General features: G+C 38.8%; 1 protein-coding gene across 3 annotated transcripts in view; it reads left to right on the top strand.

Moving 5' to 3' along the window:
* The window catches only part of CPNE8 (copine 8), a 97,784-nt gene that overhangs the window by 24,046 nt on the left and 50,475 nt on the right, over nucleotides 1-23,263 (top strand). For all 3 annotated transcript variants that reach the window (XM_005148418.3, XM_034063215.1, XM_031048337.2), the window contains exons 4-7: nucleotides 5,481-5,584; nucleotides 7,280-7,319; nucleotides 10,315-10,391; nucleotides 21,576-21,639. In XM_005148418.3, the coding sequence (XP_005148475.1) occupies nucleotides 5,481-5,584; nucleotides 7,280-7,319; nucleotides 10,315-10,391; nucleotides 21,576-21,639 (285 nt within the window). The remainder of the gene's footprint in view (nucleotides 1-5,480; nucleotides 5,585-7,279; nucleotides 7,320-10,314; nucleotides 10,392-21,575; nucleotides 21,640-23,263) is intronic.

Here is a 23,263-nt window from a genome sequence, read left to right as displayed (position 1 = left end):
TCCCCAGTATGAAAAAGATACAGGCACTAAGGCGTTAAAGAAATGGGAGCATCTCTCATATGAGGAGAGACAGAGAGAGGTGGGATTGTTCGCATTGGAGAAGAGGAGGCTTGTATGTTATCCATGTTTATAAATATCTGGTATGAGGCAGTAAAGAAGGCAGAGACAGACTATTCTCAGCTATACCCAGCAGAAGGACAGGAGTCAATGGGCACAAATTGGAATACAGAAAATTCTATTTAAACATTAGAAAAACCCTTTTTACTGTGGAGGTGATCTTGCACTGGAACATGTTGCCAGGGACATTGTGGAGTCTTTGTCCTTGGACATACTCAGAACCTGACTGGACAACCTGTTATGGCTAATCCTGCTTTGAGCAGGAAGGTGGAATTGGAGCATCTCTCGAGACCCCTTCCAGCCTCAAGTATTCTCTGATTCTTGTCTGTTTTCCTTAGCCATTAACTTTATTTTCCTCTAAATGTCTTTTCCGAAGTCAGGTATATCCTCCTTTTGTGCAAACTGCCTTAACTGTTTCAAGAATGATCATACTGTCAGAAAATGATCTGATTATGAATGTGTCAAGCCGGGGGTTTGTCGATAGCTGTTAGTGGCCCTAAATGGACTTTTTTGAGAAATTATCCTTTGAGCTCACTTATCTGGGGTTTGTGCCTTTCAATTTAGATAATGGCTTTGGCAGCAGAAAGTAAACTTTCTTAGGCTATAGCTCCCTGTATTGTTTCCCTCTGTCTTCCATGTATATAGAACTGTCCCGCAAGACTGAAGATTCTCTTAATTCTCCTTCAAGCTTGTCCTAATTTGACGATTTTAAGAACTTTACTAACCTTTCTTCTTCCTGCTTGGTGAATCTCCCAGGGCAATTTGCTACTTGAATCTGCACAAAGCTGGGATATATTTTCATTTAAAAATCTGTATATGTGTGTCTGATTCTGTTGGACATAGCATGAAAGACTAGAACTTAGTATGTGTTCTTCTTCACTTCTTGCTGTGCTTCTGGTAGCTTTGCCAATTGCAATGCAGTCATCCTTGGATCTTCTTTTTTTAAGGCTTGGAGTCTTTTGCTTCTAGAGTAGGTCAGGATTTACTGGATTTTGATACTAAGAATAAATCTTGTCTTTATGCAGCTTTGAGAGAATTTTGACAGTTTGCTGTAAAAGTGCAAATTGAAGAAACAGGACCCTTGAGGGGAAAAAATACAGGAGATATATTCCTGTTCAGAACTGCAAAATGGATGGTCCCTATGACCCCACTGTTTTCACTTCTCATCCCTGGTGTGATGAAATGCCGTTTACTGGCTTGTGTCAGAGAGCAGCTTCTCATTTTCAGTGCATACCTTCACACAGTACTAAATGCTTAGATATTGCTGCATATTTCATTTTATCAGCCATTCCAGCTTTCATTTTTTCGTGAATTCAATATTGTTGAATGTTATAAAGCATGCAGCTGACAAGGAAAGATTTTATTTATAAGCACGGATATTTATTTGACCTGGAAACTGATTAGAGACTGAATGTACATAAAATTTGAGCCTTACTATTCACAGGGGAAAGAATGGCCCTTTAGCCCAGGCAAATAATCCAGCTGTACTTATTGTCTGAGAAATGCTAACTTTCTACTACTGCTATCGTTTCTCATTGATGAATATTTGGCCATTTTAGTCACCAGTGTTGGTTCAAGAAAGTGTTTTTTACAGCAGTCTGCCTGTCAAATTTATCCCCATGCTTCAGAGAATACCGTGAATCATTTCTCAAGAGACTGACTTTTGTCAACTAGATCAAGCAGTAAGGATCACACTATTTGTTCTGATCTGTTTCCAGGATCACATGCATCCTGTGCTACTCCTCCCTTAAGAGACTCCGGGACCTCATTTTGAATGTCTAGTATCTTCATCACTCTTGAGAGCTTCTGGAGATTTCTCCTGCCTGTGTCTGTATAATGCTTACCGCTTTCATAGTTACTGCTTTGGCTTAGGAGAGTTGAAGAAATACAGTGATTGCTAATGAGTAAGCTTGATTTCTAAACAATTTGTGCCTTACAGCATACTCAGAAGCCTTCTTACAGGGAATATCAAGGTTCCCATGACACCAGAAAGTCATTCCACCTAGGTTTTAGGAAATGGTGTAAAGTCTTGCCAAAGGAGTACGCTAACTGACACTATATGTTGAATATTCTTTGCCTTTTTATTTGGAGATGGTATCAGTCATTGGGAAGATAGTTTTGCATTTCTATCTGTTATAGGAAGCGCTGGAATATGGAGATCTCTGAATAAGACTGTCCCAGTTGAACGTCTCACAACATAAAAAAAGTGGAAGGTACCTAACAGGATTCAGTCACACTCTGTAAAGACACAAATCACCACTGTGTCACTCCTGAGGATTGTTCCTTTTCCTAAGACACTTATAGAGCTGTGTCTTGAAGATGTAGTAACTTTTGTTGAAAGTTTTATTGTACCTGAGATCTTTGGGTGCATAGTTGCTTCCTGCAAATCGCTCATACTCTCAGCTATAGACCCACTTCTGCAGATGACCTGTGTGAATGAAGGTGTTTGCAGTCAGTCCCCTGCCACTTGAACACATGCATGCATGCTTATTCAAAGGAGAAAAAAAGAGTTGCTGACTGTAATAGAGTTTCTTTAAAGCACATAAATAACGTGGCTGGAGTTCTTTGCTGTTTTATTTTAATCAGAATCAAGCAATGAAATGTCTTAATTTTGAGAGGAAGAGACTGGAGTATGCTCTTTCCTTTCATACCACATATACGTTAAGTATGCAGGGGCTGAGATAGGGCTACTCCTCTTGGAAGCTGAGGGGCTCTGTGCAGGTCATTGTGGATAGATTCACTTTCATGATGTGAAAATCTTTTTAGGAAATGTATTTCAAAAGCCTTCAGTTGCACTCAGGTTTATTCTTTATAGAATCATAGAACAGTTAGGATTGGAAAGGACCTCAAGATCATCTAGTTCCAACCCCCCTGCCATGGGCAGGGACACCTCACACTAAACCATATCACCCAAGGCTTCATCCAACCTGGTCTTGAACACTGCCAGGGATGGAGCATTCACAACTTCCCTGGGCAACCCATTCAAGTACCTCACCACCCAAACAGTAAAGAATTTCTTCCTTATATCCAGTCTAAACCTCTGCTGTTTAAGTTTCAACCCATTACCCCTTGTCCTATCTCTACAGTCCCTAATGAATAGTCCCTCCCCAACATCCCTGTAGTCCCCCTTCAGATACTGTAAGGCTGCTATGAGGTCTCCACGCAGCCTTCTCTTCTCCAGGCTGAACAGCCCCAACTTTCTCAGCCTGTCTTCATACAGGAGGTGCTCCAGTCCCCTGATCATCCTCGTGGCCTCCTCTGGACTTGTTCCAACAGTTCCATGTCCTTTTTATGTTGAGGACACCAGAACTACACACAATATGTCCTTTTGATACAGCCCAGGATACAGTTGGCTTTCTGGGCTGTGAGTGCACACTGCTGGCTCATGTTCATTTTCTCATTGACTAACACCCCAAGTCCTTCTCTGCAGGACTACCATGAATTTCCTTTTTGCCCAACCTGTAGCTGTGCCTGGGATTGCTCCGACCCAGGTGTAGGACCTTGCACTTGGCATGATTAAACTTCATGAGGTTGGCACCAGCCCACCTCACAAGCGTGTCAAGGTCCCTCTGGATGGCATTCCTTCCCTCCAGTGTATCAACAGAACCACACAGCTTGGTGTCATCGGCAAACTTTCTGAGGGCACACTCAATCCCACTGTCCATGTCACCGGCAAAGATGTTAAACAAGAGTGGTCCCAACACCAATCCCTGAGGGACACCACTCGTTACTGGTCTCCAGCTGGACATTGAACCATTGACCACAACTCTTCGTATGCGCCCATCCAGCCAGTTCTTCATCCACCGAGTGGTCCACCTATCAAATTGATGTCTCTCCAATTTAGAGACAAGGATGTCATGTGGGACAGTGTCGAATGCTTTGCACAAGTCCAGGTAGATGATGTCAACTGCTCCACCCCTGTCCATCACTTTTGTAGCCCTGTCATAGAAGGCCATCAAATTGGTCAGGCAGGATTTTCCCCTAGTGAAGCCATTCTGGCTGTCACCAAGCACCTTGTTGTTTTTCATGTGCCCTAGCATGCCTTCCAAGAGAATCTGCTCCCAGATTTTGCCAGGCACAGAGGTGAGACTGACTGGTCTGTAATTCCCCGGGTCATCCATTTTCCCCTTCTTGAAAATGGGGGTTATATTTCCCTTTTTCCAGTCGTCAGGAACTTCACCTGACTGCCATGATTTTTCAAATATGATGGCCAGTGGCTTTGCAACTTAATTCGTCAGCTCCTTCAGGACCCGCGGATGGATTTCATCAGGTCCCATGGACTTGTGTACATTCAGGTTCTTAAGATGGTCTCGAACCAGATCCTCATGTACAGTGGGCCCAAGGTTTAGCTTTTCACAGTCCCTGCATCTGCCTTCCAAGACTCGGGTGCTGCGGTCAGAGCCTTTGCCAGTGAAGACCGAGGCAAAGAAGCCATTTAGAACCTCAGCCTTCCATACTTATTGATTTAGCTAAGTCCTATCAATGAAGAGGTTGGCAGTCTTTCAGTCATTCAGAAGTCTCTAGTCCTGTATTGCAGTTTAAGGACACCTTAATGATGATCTTTCAGCAGATTGTCAAGAAGCTTTTCAGTAGACTATATTCAAACACATCTTGATACGTACAATGTGTAGGACAAAATAAAATACACATTTCAGTACTGCTTTTTTTGTTTTGTTTCCGGAGTATCTTGAAAGAACGGCTAAAACAAGAACAAAATAATCACACTGATATTTTATGATCTGTCTGTGATGTATAGGAACTGAAGTTTTTTGGTTCTGGTGAGTTGGGGTTTTATTTATTTATTAAAACATTTTCATGTTGACAAGAGCTGAGCCTCTTCTTGTAAACACCAAGAAAGAAAAGGCGTTTTGCAGAAACTGTAGAGAAGAGGTGAAGGGAGAGCTGAACTGAGCTGAAGTAGGAGCTGGGTAATGCAAAACATACACACTTCTATGGGAAGGGCTTTGTTTCCTAATATTTAAAGCTGTCTGAAATGAGCAATATATTCAAACTTTTGCTTTTTTTTTTTTTTTTTTGAGGCCACGGTGAATGTTTGCATTACTGAATTTCTTCCACAAAATTTTGTGGATTCTGCTTGGCTTTGGGACCTGATGTTTATAAATCTCAAGTGATACAATAGAAGGTGTGCACTACTCTATAATGAAATACAAAGTCTTCTGCCAGTCTGTCTTCATCCATAGATAACTGATCTGTTCATATAAACAGGGTCATTTTCTTTCATGGCATCTGTTCCAAAGAATTTTTACAGGCTCTCTCACATCTCACATATTATTGGTATTGGCATTCTACTTAATTATACTTCATTATAATATGTGGTTTAAACTTACACTTTTCTGTTACAGTTTGGAAGAACAGAAGTGATCGATAATACTTTAAATCCAGATTTTGTAAGAAAATTTATAATGGACTACTTCTTTGAAGAAAGAGAGAATCTGCGATTTGATTTGTAAGTTAAAAGTATCTGACTGTAATGTTGCAGCCTCTGTAAACATAGTAAATTTTGTGCACCATAAAATTAACTTGGAAAGTGATAGTATGTGTTCACATGGTATACATTAATAAACATGATTGATTTAGCATTGCTTCATTAGCAATAAATGTGTAATGTAACAATGATTGACTTTTAAGAAACTGACTGGTGTTAACTGGTTAAAGTACAATCCTACTCGCAATCATTACTTTTAGAAATAGTTGAAAAGCAAAGGAAGTAAAAATGTTAAAATGTTCTTGCAGCATAGCCAAAAAACCAGATATGAATGTACTGTCCAGAAATAGAAGGTTGTACAGGTAGTACACAGCCAAAATTTTCTTTGCTGAAATAAATGACAGTATGCATCTAAGTATATTAAACTGTAAGATTTTAAAATTACAGCCATTGTTCTAAAAGTAGATGGCTCTTGACATTATTCCGGATGTACTAATTTAATTCCACTGGGGGGATTGGTTTGAGTTCCACTTTATTCTTTGGAAAACAGAATTGAGATTCTAGTCACCAGGTCACCTTGCGTGTCATCTATTACATTTCACCCCATTCTTATCAATTCAGTCTTTGTGATAATCAAGCTTTTACTGAAGTGCTTTTGGTGTACTGAAATGCTTTTGAATAGCAGTATTTCCTGTATCATGGAAACAAACAAAAAATGTCTGATTTTTCTTTAGCTGTAAATGTCTTTTAATAGCAGGTCAGAATGCTTCCTAAGTTAACAGAAATGTTGGAGGGATGAGTGAGGAAAAAAGTTCAATTGTGTTCAAAACACAAGTAGCAGCTAGCTGTATCTATATAGGCTTAAACGGTTTCAAAGAGTGAAAGGAAACAATCAATGCCAAAATAGATTACAGGGTGCTTCTAAATGGCCAGGTACAAATTCTCTTGCCGTCACCATGGAAGCCTGGTGCAGACTTTATTTTTTATTTCAAAAGTTGGGTTCAATGCCATTAAATCTGCTGAGTATAACTACTGCCTGCTATTGAAAATAACTTCAACAGATAGTCACTTTGTTAAATAAAGGATTCCCTTCCAAGTAGGTAAGGCGCTGCTGAAATAAAGACACAGTTGGGGCTGTGTAGGAATGTTGATTTGGCTCCCTCTTCCACTGAACACAAATCTGTTCTGAGCTTGAAACCAGAGTATCTGTTTTTAATGTTATTTTTTCAAAGAAAGAGACTCCACATATGATTCCTTTTTGCAAGAGAAAGGAAGTATATCTCTTGATAAACTGAAAAGAACAAGTCAAACTATAGTTAGAAGCAATTCAGTTAATTGTCAGTTATTTCCATTTAATTAGTGAAATGACCAAAGAACTGCCTAAGGAAATAATTCACAAGTTTGTTCTCCAAGATTATTTTTTAATGTTTGTTCTGTTCTTTGGCACATTTCATTGTTCAAACACGAATATCAAAATAATTTCTCTCAGAAGGCTGCACCCTGTTGAAAATTGTTTCATTTCAAATAGCTAGTGAACCTAATCCTCTAATCTGTGATGATTCAGTTTGCCATTCTTGCTGGTGAGACTTCCATTTATGTATCTGTGTAAATTCCACACACTGAAACAGGTGAAAGAATTGTTTGGGTTCTGTCTTCTTATATTTATCTCGAATCTGTCATCTGGCAACTCTGATATCACCTTTTTTTTTTTTTAAGCTATGATGTTGACTCAAAGAGCCCGAACCTATCAAAACATGTAAGTTTTTCCTCACTGTTATGCTTTCTCCTGCTGAAATTCTTACACTTTCCTAAATATGTTTATTTCCTTTCGACTGTAAGTAATACCAGATGAATGGAGGCAAATACAGTTATTGTTCTGTGTTATAATGTTAGTGGGACATTTGTCCTGGAGAGGGCATATTTAAGCACCCATGGATACCTTTTCAGATACGTGATATGCTGCATTTTGTTATTACTTCTCCGGGACCTAAGAAGTGTAAACCTGTTTTGATTTTGTCCTTATTAATATTGGTAGAAACCTTTTATACTCCTATCATCATGAAGTGGAAAGGATTAAATAGTAACTTTAAAATTTAGAGATGTGATAATAGAATTCAGAGGCTTCTGAGTGACTTTTCTTAAATAAGTACAGGATAGCTTTGATAAGTGAACCTTTTGGAACCTGCAGCAAAGGAGAATAATAGAAGCAATGTTGTGTGTGTTTCACATTGAAAATAAAAGACTTTCAGCCATTGATCTCCAGCTGGATCCCCTGTGTAATGATTTAAAGATCCTGGCAAACTGTTTTTCATCTCTGTCATCTTGGAAAGATGGTCTCTATAACTGCAGTGCTAGCTGTGAAGATGCAGAAAAGGGAAGTCTTCTGTATACTGTCTTCAGTAAGGATAAAGGCTTATCCTGAGCTTCTGCTCAAGATTGTTTGCACTTCTGTGCTACCTAGTTTATCTGAATTCTTTCTTTTTCCCCTGAAACATACTTCTTTGTACAAAAAACCTTGTAATTAAGCTTTAAGAAAAAGATAAGACAATATAAGTTAGTCACTAAGGAAGTGCAAACAATGATGTATACAAATATACAGCTTAGTTTTCATTGTTTGATTACAGGAACGGGAACTCAGCTTTGAATATCTTGCTGAGCCCATGGAAAACCAGAACAAAATGAGAAAACAAATCACTGTTCTTCTGAAGACTGTTCAAACAGCTCCTGAATTACATATGTGCCTGCAATGTTCCCATTAGTATAGGCTAAGCATATTTGGATGCATTAGGTCCTGTTTTTTAAACAGAGCCCATTTCCTGGAATCTTCAGTTGTGGAGGGAAACTTTATTATTTACACATTAACATTAATATCAGAAATACCTATTTTCCCCCATTGTCTTCCAGAGGAAATCTGTAAGAGTTGGTGTAAACTTGTGCTGAAGGCATCCAAACTATGCACATAGAATATGCACACAAAGAAGATGGCAGCTCTGAGAACGCTATGAAAGATGGTAGCTAGAAATCTGTTTCATAACCACAACTGATAATTTCTGTCATTTGTGAAGTGCTCAAGGTTGGTCTGGATTATTCTTTTTGCTGCCAGGTTCCTGTGTATCTTTCCAGTAGCTCTTAACAATTTAGGCAGTGAGTAGGTAGGAAGTGAGCAGAGTTTTGCTCATATCCATGCGCTGGCAGCTTTGTTTCTGAAACATGTCAGTAGTATTTGCATAGCTAATGCTGACTGTAGTCACCTCGTGTGGAGGAAAATCTTCCTTGTTCCTAAAAATCTGTTGACCCATTCCTTTGAGCAGTGTCATTTCCTAGTTGAACAGTTTGGGGGAATGAAAAAACCAACCTGAAGACTTTCAATTTCAGCGACTCAGTTTTACTTCATTTACTTCTCATTTTGCCGAGTTTTATAATGGATGTACAAAGTAACCAGACCAGACAGTGCTGCTGTCTGTAGTTTTTCAGCTGATTCAGGCAGATTTTAGCTGTCTCTAATAATATTTGTAAAACTGACTACCTGAAATCAGACTTTTATGTTCATGGTAACTTCCTGATTTAAGGAAAGAATGGAGTAATGGACAGTTGTTGTTAATAACAGACTGTGAAATTAATAGGAATTAATCATTCAAACTCCACCAAAAAAAAGGGGGGGAAGAAAATTGTGGTTTCAGTGTAGAAAATGGTGTTATTTTAGAATATGTCATGCCCAATGTTTTTAAAAATGAATGAGGAGATGAGTTTTTTCAGATTAATTTTTTAGCCATTTTAAAATACCTTTATGGAAGCAAGTGGTGGTGTCAGATCAATTAAAGGATATAGTTAAAAAAGTACTTTGTTTGCAGTTATTTTCTGTGATGGAATTAGTTCTCAGAACAAATTCATTACATGGACCCATAACTAACACAGCTCAGAGATAGCAATGAGTGACCCAGGCTGAGAGAAGAGTAAGAGCTGCTAGTGCAAATACTCCCTACTTTACACAGTATCATGAAGTTACGGTTTGCCGCATAATAATCATAGTGGCTCGATCATTACTGTTTATGAACAAATCTTACAAGCTACTGTTACCACTACTGCCAGTGATGCTGGGAAGAGCAGAGCTAGCAAGCTATTTTCACTTGAAATGTAAGGAGTGGGTCTGCAGCATAAAACCATTGTATGCAACAGTTTGAAAATCCATTCATATTTTTATACCACTTATGTCACAGGGAAGCATATTATGAAAATTTTTAGTGGTAAAGTATAAAACAGGGAAATAAAGTGTGTCATTAAGGCAGTGTTTGTGTACAATTGCAATCCAGGATGCTCATACAGATCCTGCATAGGCTTGAATGTTGCCAACGTAATTAACTTCCAAGAAATTCATAGAATCAGTGTAGAATATCTTCATCAAAAGAGAAATTTATTAAAAAGCTCCAGTTAAAGAAGGTAAAGAAATAGTCATGTTTCTAATCCTTTTAATTTGTTTCCATCTCAGTTTAATCTTTGCCGGTGAAACAGGCAGGAAAAAAAAAACCAAAACAGTAAATGGAGTGTATTAAAGTTACTTCTGTAAATATAAACCAATGTTATGTGAAATACATAACAGTGAGTCTTTTTTTATGATTCATTATTGCATATTTATTATTTAGATGTGATGTTCAGCAGTGTGTTCTACAGTAACAAACAGCCCAGAAAAATGGGAAACCAAATTTGTTTCAATGTGAAATATGAATTCTGAGTTTTATGTTACTGCTTTTCAGGATTTTTTGGGACAAATGTTTTGTACACTGGGAGAAATAGTTGGATCACAGGGGAGCAGATTGGAAAAATCGATTGTGTAAGTATGTCATTCTTGAACATTGGATGAATATGTACTGGTTCATGGGGTGAATTGCAGGGCTTTTGTGCCATGAGGTATCTGGATACTTGGGATCAACAGACAAGGCTTCTAAGAGAGAATAAATTGTGAGGTGCAATAGAAGTCCTTTATAGACTAAGATCATTTATGTTTCAATTTGGACAATTAGCAAAAGAATCGACTCACCCAAAATTTTTGTCAGCTTCATTACAACTTGCATTAGGAATAATTTGAGCAAACTAATCTTAAAAATGTTTTTTCTCTTTAGTTCACAAGTTAGCACATCATACATCTTTACTGCCTTTTGTTCAAGCATCAAGAAAAAAATCTCTGTGTTTCAAGTCCAAATGTGCCTACTTGTATTTCTATTGTTCCCACTAATACAATTCCCAAACAATGAGGCGATGTAGAGTATCAAATATTTTCTATTTATCCTGTTAAATTTATCAACTCTTTCTTAAAATCAACGGATTTTTCTCCCACTGAGAGGATTTAAATGTTTACAAGCCATTGTTCATAGGGATGTGTGGGTATTTAAAGTAAGAATTGTTTGAGCAATCTTCATTTTCTATTCCTCAATATTTGAATAATTGAAAGTATTGTATAATTTTTATCTAAATGTATGCTACAGATTCACCTGTTACATTAAAAGCAGATGTTGAAAGGCTCAGCTGGACATCTTGTCTAATGGTAACAACTTTTGATTTAGCATTTTTGTAATTTTTCTGACAAAATGCTAAAAACTCAATACTTTAACCCAATTAAATTCTTTAATTTTCATAAATCCCATGCAAGTGTTAGGTTGGAAAAACTAGATCTAAAGTTTCCTGTTTCCATGCCAAAAGTAATTTCAGGTTGTCTCTAGAATTCATTCTGGATGAAATAGCAGTTCAGAACACACCATTTAAATTGATAAACTGAAGGAGAATTTACATAGTTTTCCTTGAATCTAAGGATCCTTATGAAATAACTTTATTTTAAAATAAAAGAAATATTTCCCTCAAAGAAGCTATGTCAAACCTTAATTATATTTTAAGTTTAGAAAATATTTTAATGAGATTTAATCTGCTTGAATTTGAGACTTCTGTATACCTGAAACAAATCCTTTTGAATCTTACCTATGAAGGGTTGGCTAGCACTGCTTTGTGGGGAGGCATTCCTGTAATTATGCCCTTCCAGTCCATTAGCCTTGACTAAATTCTGTCTGTAAATTTCTTACTTCCACTCACTTGGGTTTTGTACAAAGACACCTTTCAGCTCTTCAGGACTTGTTTATTGTACAGTTCATGCTGAAAAATAAGAGTAACATGACAAAAAAAGTCTTTGCAAAACATTTTCACATGGTGTTTTATCAAAATAAGCCTTTGATTTAGTTCCCCTAATTTACAGCCAACAGCAGATGATCCAAATTCATTTGTAACAATTCTAAGTTGTTAGCTCTCTTGCTGAATTCCATGAGTGCTTGTGGTGAGTTGACCCTGACTAGACACTGGGGTCCCTCCAGAGGCTCTATCACTTCCCCTTTTCAACTGGACAGGGGAAACTGTAACAAAAGTGTCATGGGTTGAGATAAGGACAGGAAGAGATCACTCAGCAGTTGCTGTCATGGGCAAACCAGACTTTATTACCAATCAAATCAGGGTAATGAGAAATAAAATCAAATCTTAAAAACAACTTCCCCCTGCTTCTCCCTTCCTCCTGGGCTTAACTTCTGATTTCTCTATGTCCTCCCCACTGGCAGCACAGGGGGATGGGGAATGGGGGCTGTGCTCAGTTCATCACATGTCTTTGGCGCTCCTTCCTCTTTGGGAGGGAGGACTCTTCACACTCTTCCCTGCTGCAGTACAGGGTCACTCCAATAGGAGACAGTCCTCCATGGGCTTCTCCAACATGAGTCCTCACAGGCTGCAGCTTTTCAGCCTGAACTGCTCCAGTCTGGGTCCCTTCCATGGGTGTATCCCTTCAGCAACAGACTGCTCCAGCGTGGGTCCCTTCCATGGGGTGCAGTCCTTCAGGAACAGACTGCTCCAGTGTGGGTCCCCTGTGGGGTCACAAGTACTGCAGCAAACCTGCTCCAGCCTGGGCTCCTCTCTCCATGGGGCCACAGCTCCTGCCAGGAGCCTGCTCCAGCAGAGGCTTCCTATGGGGTCACAACCTCCTTTAGGCATCCCCCTGGTCCGGTGTGGGATCCTTCCTGGGCTGCAGGTGGAATCTGCTCCACCATGGACCTCCATGGGCTGCAGGGGCACAGCTGCCTCAACATGGGATGTACCACAGGCTGCAGGGGAACCTCTGCTCTGGTGCTTGGAGCACCTCCCGCCCTCCTGCGCTGATGTGTCTACAGGGATGTTTCTGTTGTATATTCTCATTCCTCTCTCCAGGTACAATTGCACCTGCCCAGTAACTTTTTCTCCTTAACTTTGTTATCCCGATGTGTACCATTATCGCTGATCAGCTCAGCCTTGGCATGGGGCAGGTCCATCTTGAAGCCAGCTGCATTGGTTCAATGGGACAGGGGTGAAGCTTCTAGTAGCTTCTCACAGAAGCCATCCTTCCAGCCCTTCTGCTTCCAAAACCTTGCCATGCAAAACCAGTACACTGCTGTCATTACTACTGCAATGTACTTTAACAATATGATTCATATTCTCTTTATATTCATAATTGAGATCACTAATAAAAGCATTTTTCTGAATTTGTGGAAGTTCTGAATATAATTTGGTCACCCAATCACTGTATATACAGACTTGGTCTTCATGACAATTCTTTAGCAATCCTACCTGCCCCTCCACAACCTTTCCTGCCCTCCTCACCCTCTTTTCCCAAGGATTACACCAGTACCTTTTGGGGCTTAATTGTCCTATACATAAGCAGTTCTATTAATATTACTACATGTTCCCTTCTCTACAGTGGTGGGACTGTGCACCCTGGGAACTGCTTCATTTTAAGGGTATTTCACTCTGCAGATGAATCAGGTTTCAGTATCTGCAGCATAATTCACCAAAACTCTTAGAAACACACTATTAAAACTTAAAAACACATGTATGCACATGTTAACATATCTTAGAAGTAATGCTACTTCACTGTATCACTTCCTCCAATAACCTGAAAAGCTACCCAGAAAAGGTACTTTAAAAATTCTGTCATTTTTCTGGTGTCATCAAGGTTTGCAGATGAACTTTAACTTTTAAAATGTCCTTCAATTTCAGAAGCTAATGACACGTCTGCAATAAATATTGTATCAACCTCAACACTAAGAAAAGGTAACACTCCCCCCCCCAAAAAAAATAAAATCCAACCCAAAACCCCCAAATCAACCCTCTAAATCCCTAAGATTGATTGCATCAGTTTTATGAGTGGTAAATTACTGTTTAATTTATTGTGGCTACTGTGGAATGGTAGGAAACTGCTAATTATAATCTAGCTCCTGCAAAAATCCCTACACAAACAAACAATGAAGAATCAACTGATCAGATTTCTCTGATTTGTACAATCATACAAAATGGTTAACTTCTGAAAATAGTGTTGTTATTAGACAAGAGTGTTTTGCAATTCTCCTCTTAATCCCATTCTGGATATTAAACTTGTGAAAGCCTGTCCAGGAAGTAGCCTTGAGGACAAGTATAGTTAAGTGATATAATAGAAGAGGTGTCTTAGATTGACTAAAAAGCTTTTCTGCAAACAAAGGAGAAGACAGGCACAATGGCAGGTGGGGCACCCCAGATAATACCTAGCTACTTCCAGACCCATGCCAGGAGAGCCATCAACTCACTGATGTCCCATCTCCACACCCACAGAGGAGAACAGAGGTAGAAAGCAGGTGGGACTCCAGTAATCTGATTATGGAAGCAGCCCTTGCCCAGCTCCTGGGAGTGCCTCAGCAGCATAGGATGTGACACACTCTGTACCAGTTCTGGACATGTGTTTAGTTTTTTGATGGTGAGCAGGTTGTTGCATAGTTTGTTTCTTGAGCACACAAACACTGTCCTATTGACTAGCACAAGAGGTTGGCCCTATTTTGTTTACTTCTACTAAAACAAAAGTTCACTAACTTTTCTCTGTCTAGGCCTAACATAGGCTAACTGCCAGTGAATTGCACTGCTGCAACTACATTGACTGTTTTGATTAGTTGTCAGTTGACTCTGCTGAAAGCTTGTAGTAAATTGCTCAGAGAAAGGTGCATACTTTAAAGACACCCATATTACAGAATCTTAGAATCATAGAATGATTTGGGTTGGAAAAGACCTTAAGATCATCTAGTTCCAACCCCCCTACCGTGGCTTAAAAAAGCTGAGGAAAGGTTTAAAAAGTCGTTTTCACAGGTTAAGGAAATGCTTTCAAGCCCCAGGTAAACACATCTCTGCTTGAAGGAGCCATCCCCGGAGTTAGGTGCTTTCTCCCTGTGCTCATGGCCAGCAGCACTATACCCAGGCAGTGAAATGAGCTCAAACCACCCAGCAGCTCCACCCATCACTGCAGTAATGCTCACGCCCAGGAAACCACAAGTAACGCAGCCTTCACTTCTCCAGGCTGAACAGCCCCAACTTTCTTAGCCAGTCATATTTAGTAAGACAAATCTTGCTGACTTCTTGAAGCTCTTTATTGTCTTTTTCTTTCTGAAAAGTGGTAAATTATTCAGCCCACTACACTTTTATTTTTTCTGAGAAAATTCCTGAAATTTGTTTTAAACATATAGATTAAACATCATCCATTCAGCAGTTTGTTATCACTTGGTACAGGTTACGTGAACTCTGAGGTGAGTAACAGGAAGGAAAAGATATCAGTGAAGATTCTATGGAAAAAAAGGTCTTATAATTATTTCACAGTTGTGAGGGCCTGTGTAATACATTTTTCTCTTGCATAAACAAGCATTGTTCAGATCTGGCTTCTGATACTCTGTTGTATGGCAGTTACTAAATGGACCCAAATCAGTTGTCCACCTGAAAGACTTTGAAATATAACTTCCTTTTGGTAAATGTGGCGTGGGGTAGATATTTGTTAATGAGAAAGTGGTCATGACTTTTTATCAGCTCTTCCCAGTGTTCAGATTTTATTTTGTCATTGGAGCTTTTGACAGTGCTGTGGCTAGACAACTGTCTCTGGTTGGTTGTTCACTCTGAGGTCTGGATACTTTGGTGACTAGGAGACATTTGTCTTACTTTATTCATTAAACTGTAGCATTGCATTTCAGCATTGTTTGCTTATTGATGTATGTTTGATGTCTCTTAATATTCATATAGCAGTAATTCAATTGAGAATATTGCGTGTCTTCTGTTCCTAAGGATATTTTCCTACTTTGAATTTACCCTTCTTTTTACAAAGTCAAGTCTGCATTTGCGTGATTTGGATGTTCTTTATGATCTGTGACTAGAGTTCAGAGAGCTTTTTCTCTTCACAGTATTTCTGAAATTCATTATAATTCCATCTTTTCTATTCCTAGCAAGTGGATGTACAAAGAAGAGAATGCCCAGTGCTGTTTTAGTCCCAATCAGCTACTCTACTGAAGTAGCACTTTTTGTACTTAAGTAGCTTGAGAAGCTTGTATTCCATTCTCTGATTGGCATTCAAGAAAGCTGTGACATTTCTTGGAAATTAAAATTATAAATACTCAAAGCTTGAACTTCAGATCTATCTACTTTGGACATTTACAAAAGACTCAGGAGATTCAGGACTTCATGGCTGCCATGAGCTGGCCAACTCTAAGTCAGATTGTATATCACCAGGTAAAATTCCCTTAGGATACTCTTGTTCTTCATTAAAACAAAGGTAAATTATCTCAAGTCCAGAGGGTTGACAGACAGTGGTCTGTCAGGCAGACTGAAAAATACCTTGCTGCTAACCTTCATGGTGAGTACAAAAGTGAAGATGTACACACACATTTTTCTTCTTTGCCTTCACGACAGGCATGACTGGAAGTTTCATTGGTCTTGCAAGCACCAGCAGATTGCTCATCTGAGGCATGAACCTAATATTGTTGGGTCTTGGCAGTTATACAGGTGTCTCCTGAGCATCCCTTTCTGTTTCTGACACTATTAAGGGCTTTAAATTCAATGTTGTCTTCCATAGAAGACTCTTGTTCCCAGAATGGAAGTGTGCTGGCCTGTTATCCTTGTAACTATGAGCTGTTTTGGTCAAAAACATGCTTTAGTGTTGCACTTTATTTTAAAGACTGGATAGGTACAGAAATGAACATCTGCTTGGGATTATTTCACTTGGAAAGTAAATCCTATCATGCAAAGCAGGTGAAATGGAGAACCTGACATTTTAACAGTAATGTTTATTCTCTTTATCTATTGGGTTACTAGATTCATTAAATGGCTTCACAAGACAAATTCCATATGTAAGATTTACTCAGACTGGCCTTGTGTGTCTCAGTTGTGTTAGCATGAAAGGACAAGGTATCTACTAGATGTATCTACTTCCAGAAATTACATAGCTTCATTTTTCTCTCAACAGAGCATTACCTTCCCAGGCATTATTCAGAATTAGATATTTTCATGTTCTGTCTTCCTAGAGAGAAGATGCTAGCCACGTTTATAACTGAGCAATGTTTCTTTCAGGATCTACTAAGTGTATTCCTGTAGGGATTCCCTTTAATGATGAGGCAGAGACATTGCAAAGCTTAATGAGCATTCCATGCTAGTTATTCACATCTGAGTGCTATTGCCTGCTAATGAGGTTGTACTGGAGCCAGCTGGCCTATTTTGGAAACTTCATTCTCCTGTCATCTTTCTGTGAACATAATTGATAGAAAAACATCTGAACCCTGGAACTGGGGCTTCCGATATATTTGTCCTATCCTTTTACCTGTGGTTGTGACTGCCAGAGAGCTAGGTTTTGTAAATTCAGGGATAAGAATAAATGTTTTAATGATTAGAAAGGCGTTCCGTCCTCTGCCTCATTGCCATTTCAGCTTGCAAAATTGGAGACTCTGTTTAACCTCTCAGGTTTGTATTCCCAGATAAATTGTCATCTTTCTCCAACTTTATCAGCAGTTCCTTTCTGTCCTTGTTGAAGCCCAGATGGTCTTCAGAGTGTCTTTTCAAACTTCTCTAGGTGCTGCAGGTGTGGAGTCTCAGTCGTGGAATCATTTGCTCTAAGACAATTTCTCCTTGAGACTGTATCTTATCTAGAGACATGCATATATTGATGAGGACCTTTCATTTGATGGTTTTCTGTTTGATTTCTCTAATAGTCAAATCACTTGCCCCTTCAAATACTGTCCAAAAAGAGATGATTATTGTAGAACACCTGCAGGTTCTAGCTCTGAAACCAGTAGGACCCACTGAAATGTAGATCTTTCTCACATTTTACCTTCTTTTATTTAGTTTGCACCCTATTCACACTTAGACTGGCACATTTTCTATATCTGAGTGTCAGATAGCTAACACTGAGTATTGGAGTTGGTTATACAATACAGATTGCCTCACTATTACCCCACAAACCCTCAGGGTTACCACAGAAATCTACCCTGAGAAACTGGTTGCCTAAATATAAATTCTGTATTGTCACTTCAGTGCTACAGAACCAATTCCATGGCAGCTCAGTACCAGTTATTCATGAAAGTGAAAGAAGATGGGCAGTGGCACTGCATTCTTGGTTTAAACAGGTGGAACTCCTACATGCTCATCTTCAAAGTAGTATTAGTCAATATTTCTATGGCAATGGGAAGGACTGGTCTGTATTACTGAATCTCTAAGCAGTGTATTTTCATACAGTGATAAGACCAGTTTAAAATTATTTTGTTATTCTCAGAAGGCATTATTGCTGTTCAAAGGTCTTGCTATGTGGCTGATCTGTGACCACTGAAGTTTTTTTTTTCAGGGTGCTGACTTTGTACTTGAGGATTTTTTCCTTAATGAATAGTTTGTAAGGGAATTCATAAGAGAACAAACTCTTTAGTGTCTGCAAATGGTTCAGCACTTTTTTTTAATGCTTGTAGTCTCAAGACAAGCATTCAAAGATCATACTTAATAGTGTCACAAACTGTAGAGGTCATTTGATAGAGTTTTTAGTTCCTGAATAGTGAGAACTTTCTGTTCTGTTGAGAAATTCGGTGCTACCCTCAATTAAGCATTTCACCGCTGTGCCAGCCATTATAGCAATATTATCCTTCTTTTATAAGACATGTGTCCTTAAGAACCTTGGAGATACATGAAGCTGAAGCTTACCCTAGGTGCTTTTAGATATTACTATACTGTGTGTGCTTTTCACATCTACACAAAAACCAAGAATTCCTTTTTCTTTTTTTTTGCCTACCCATACCCACCTAAATATCTTCAGGTGATTGCCTCTCCAGTTTCCCCAGTCCTTCAGAGTAATAATTGCAGACATATGTATCTCTTGGGGTTGGGCAATATTGCCAATTAAGTGGTTTCCATACTGTTGTTACTGCAACATTTCAGAAGTTTTTGAAGCTTCAAGAGGTACTGTTCAGAAAAAAATAATGCAGCTTTTTTATCTTTTGAAAATCTGAGATTTTAATTTCAATATCCCATTTTTACAGAGGCTAAAATGGGTAATTTTCACTCCCGGGCTGTAGAAGAGTGGCAGATATAAAACCTTATGACTTGAAGAAGCTGATAAAACCATGAATTGTACCATGTAATACCACAGAAAAATGGACTTAGTCAGAGATCAATGTGATCAGACAAACGCCATTTATTACAAAGCATCTATCCTTTTTATACTGTTGTCTGCATCTGCTTATAACAGCTTGCTGTATTATAATTGGATACTTGGTGTATTATACTTGGATACATATACAATAACTTGCTGTATTAGTGGATATTCAATGGCTTGCAGTATTAAGATTGGATACATATACAATGTAGCACACAGCAACTAGTATACAATTGGTTAAATTAAGCATATGGGAACCTAGCCTTTAAAACTTGTTAACAGTTCGCTGTTGTGTATTAGCACATTCCAGTTTCCTCCTATCTTGCTTGCACTGTTACTCTTGCTTCCTTACCCACGTCCTTCTTCATTCTCAGTTCATGTCAAACTCCACATAGGCACTTGCTGAATTGGGAACATGGCCATTCTTTGCTAAAAATCCATCCACACTGTAACATTTGGAATGTCCAGATTATTTTTCCTGTTATTTGAAGAAAGATCTCTGATTTGGTCATAAAGTATTGTACTCTATGTCATACTGCATTGAACGGAAGAATGCCAGAAGTTTTGTGTGCATATGAATAGTCATTTAAAATTTCACAACAAACCTTGAATAGTTTCCCTATCAACTGTTTTCCTTGTGAAATTCAAACTTACCATGCAGCACTGGGGAGGTCCAGGAGAGCATTCATGTGCACCTCTGTGACTGGCAAATGACTGCAGCGGTAAAGGAGCAGCATTCATTTGTGTGTGCCTTATTGTCTTGGGTTCAGCACTAGCAGTCATTTTTTCTCCTTCTTAGTAGCTGGTGCAGTGCTGTGTTTTTGACTTTCAGCCTGGGAACAGTGCTGATAACACCAATGTTTTTAGTTGCTGCTTGGTTATGTTTAATCTGACCAAGGACTTTTTGAGTCTCATGCTCTGGAGGGAGGAGGGGAGGGTGGGAGGAAGCAGAGACAGGACACCTGACCCAAGGTAGCCAAAGAGGTATTTCATACCACAGCACGTCGTGCCCACTGTATAAACTGGGGACCGTTACCCAGAAGAGCTTAGATCACTGCTTGGTCAGGCTGGGTATCAGTCGACGGGTGGTGAGCGGTTGTATCCTCTTCCCTTGTTATTTCCCTTATCATTATTATTATTGGTGGTAGCAGCAGTGGTTTGTGTTATACCTTAGTTACTTGACTGTTCTTGTCTCAACCCTTGGGAGTTACATTCTTTCAATTCTCCTCCCCATCCCTCCAGAAGCAGGGGGGAGAAAGGGAGGGAGTGAGAGAGGAGCTGAGTGGTTCTGATTTACGGCTGGGCTTAAACCACAATACTTATAGAGTTAAAACTCAACTTCTAAACAGGAGTTTCAGTGAGCTTGCAGAAATTTGCATCAGGATTTGCTCCTATGTTCATAATTTATAAACTTTTATCTGCTTCTAAGAACTGTTTTCCCACCAGTTCTTTATTATGCCACAGTCTTGGTGGTAAGTCTAGCTAAGTCTCACTTAGTGAGAGTTGTAGAGCATTGTACAAAATTTCAAAAGGATTAAGGAAACTAACGAGCAAAATAAAAACAAATGTGTATATTAATGTCTTGTCTTAACAGAAGAACAGGAGTGCCCTCTAGTTCTTTTAGAAAAATAAAGAAATATAATTTTAAAATGTAATTTTACCTAAATGTCTTCTTGGAAAGTATTTTTATTCAAATCATTAATTATGTTCAATATCTGAATTAAAATTCTGAACTAAAAATGAGCATAAGAAATAGCAGTAGTTTTGGAAAATAAGATCGACAAGTAATCCCCAACGTGTGTGTTAATGGACACACTAATAGATGTTTGGATATTGAAAACTACTAATTTATAATACAGTGTCATGCAAAAAGTTGCATCTCAATATGTGCATTTCCCACTGCCACACCCCTCCCTCCTCAAAAAAAGGCTGCTGGCACTGAATGTTGACAGATTATGTGTGGCTTTTCCATTCCTGTATAGTTCTTTATGATAAGAATCTGTTTTGTGCTTTCTGGTGTTGCAGCAGCATGATTTTAATGGCTGTCTAGATGAATTATAATTTATGTTGGAACTACTATATCTGATATAGTGAGGTTATTATGTGTCTTCATAAACATTTCAGGCTGGTGTATAGTTTTAAATATTTTTTAGGTATTTTGCTTAAAGAAAATTTACAAAAGGATGCTTTTCACAAAGCAGTAAGTTGTAGAGTCATCTTTAAATAGTATCAGTGGCAAAAGTATCAGAGGGCAAAAAAATAAGATTCTGGTATTGTCATTTCATCCCATTAAGCTTTTTATGCTATTTGTTTTAAAAATTAAACTGATTTGTTTCTTGCTAGTTAGAATAAATACACAACTCATGTACCAACTCACTTAGGATAAATCAACTTTTTTACACAGGACAAGTGTCAAAAAGGGAAATTGTACAGCATGTGAGCAGTTTTGTGACTTGAAAGCTTCCCTTGTGCTTATCTGTGTTAGCTGCAACTTTCATAAATGATATCAAGGAACTGAAGTGATGCAGTTGTATTTTCTTGCAGAGGAATTCCTGGGAAGAAATGTGGGACAGTCATAGTAACAGCAGAGGAGCTAGGCTGTTGCCGAGTAAGTGTGTGTTCATTGCTTTTCGAAAAATTATAACGATTTTGTGATTTACACAGCACCAGATTCTCAAAGGTGTGATGTAGAAGTCTACATTTTGTGACATATGGAACTTAGAGTACCTTTTTCCTATGAGTTACTCTTAATTTTAGATAGAAGCAGCAGAAAAAAGCATCATCATCAAGATTTTGATTCTTAGATGAATCTTTAATCTTTATTTCCTCAAGTAATCAATCATATTTTAATCTCTTTTTTTATTATTTTTAAGAAAGATCTATTTGTTTCAGCCATGTAATTATATTTCCATTATGGAAGGGAACATTACATGAACATCAAAGTAAAATTTGGGATTTTTAACCTTATAATTAAAAAGCAGTGAGGAATTTGGCTGGTAAGGGGAAAGACCTGGTGAGGAATTTTTTTGCCTATATTCTGGGTTTATCCTCCAATATGAGCATTTTTATCCCAGTTGTAACAAACTATTTAAAAACCACAAATATGTCATAAAATCCATAATCAGAACAGGTTTGGTTTTTTTTTCTTTCCCTTTTAAGAAGACGAATACTGGGTTCCTTCCAAGGTCCACATGTTCTTCCAGGTTCACCCCACTCGGATTTTGCATACATGATGACTTGTTCAAAATCACTGAAGGGAACTTGTGAAGAATTTGGAACTCAGTCTCTCTCTTGCCCTCTCCTTTGCATTGCCTGTTCTGCTCTTTCATGTGCACACCCTTTCATGCAATCTATCACCATCTCTTGTATACTTTCACTGAGATATTTTCCTACCCAGGTTTATTAATCATTTGGAATAATTCTCACTTGATCTTCTGAGTTTTTTTACCAAATATTTGTAGCAAAGATTTTTAGAATCACTGAATTACTGAAATTGAAAGAGACCTTGGGAGATTGCTTAGTCCAACCTTCCTGCTCTTCATAGAGCAGGTTACTCGGGGCTCTGTGCAGTCAGGTTTTGAATGCATCCAAGCAGACTCCATAGCCTCTCTGTTTCAGTGTTTTGCCACAGCAATTTTTTTTTCTTGTATTTTAATGGAATTCGCTGTGCTTCAATTTGCACTTATTACCACTTGTTCTTCCACTTCATATCACTAAGCAGAGTCTGTTTACTCCTTTCCAGCAGCTGTTTATACAGATTTATAAGATCCCTTTTTCAGGCTAAATAATTCCAGGTGTCAGCCTCTCACCATATGAAAGATGGTCCAGTCCCTTAGGGTGGCCTCACCAGTGCTGTGTCACTTCCTTCAGCTTTCTGTCAGCACTCTTCCCAATGCAGTCCAGGAGGTCATTTGCCACCTTTGTTGCCAAAGGCACATTGCTCAGCTTGGTGCCCACCAAGACGTGCTAGTCATTTCCTGAAAAGCTGCTTTCCAGCTGTGTGTCCCACAGCCTGCACTGGGGTTATTCCTCTCCAAGAGCAGTACTTGGCATTTCCCTCTGTGGAACTCTGTGAGGTTCATGTTTGTTTGGTTTTTCTAGCCAAGGCATAGAAGGCTGTGAGAAACACTTACTTTTCCATGTCCTTTGTCACCTGGTCCCCTGCCGCACTCAGTGCTGATCCCACATTTTCTTTAGTCTTGCTCTTGCTGCTGTTACACCTGTAGACCAGT

This window comes from Melopsittacus undulatus, chromosome 5 (genome assembly GCF_012275295.1).
Source record: "Melopsittacus undulatus isolate bMelUnd1 chromosome 5, bMelUnd1.mat.Z, whole genome shotgun sequence".
Classification (NCBI taxonomy): Eukaryota; Metazoa; Chordata; class Aves; order Psittaciformes; family Psittaculidae; genus Melopsittacus; species Melopsittacus undulatus.
The sequence above is the reverse complement of the archived record's forward strand: the minus strand, read 5'-3'. Positions and strand labels throughout refer to the sequence as shown.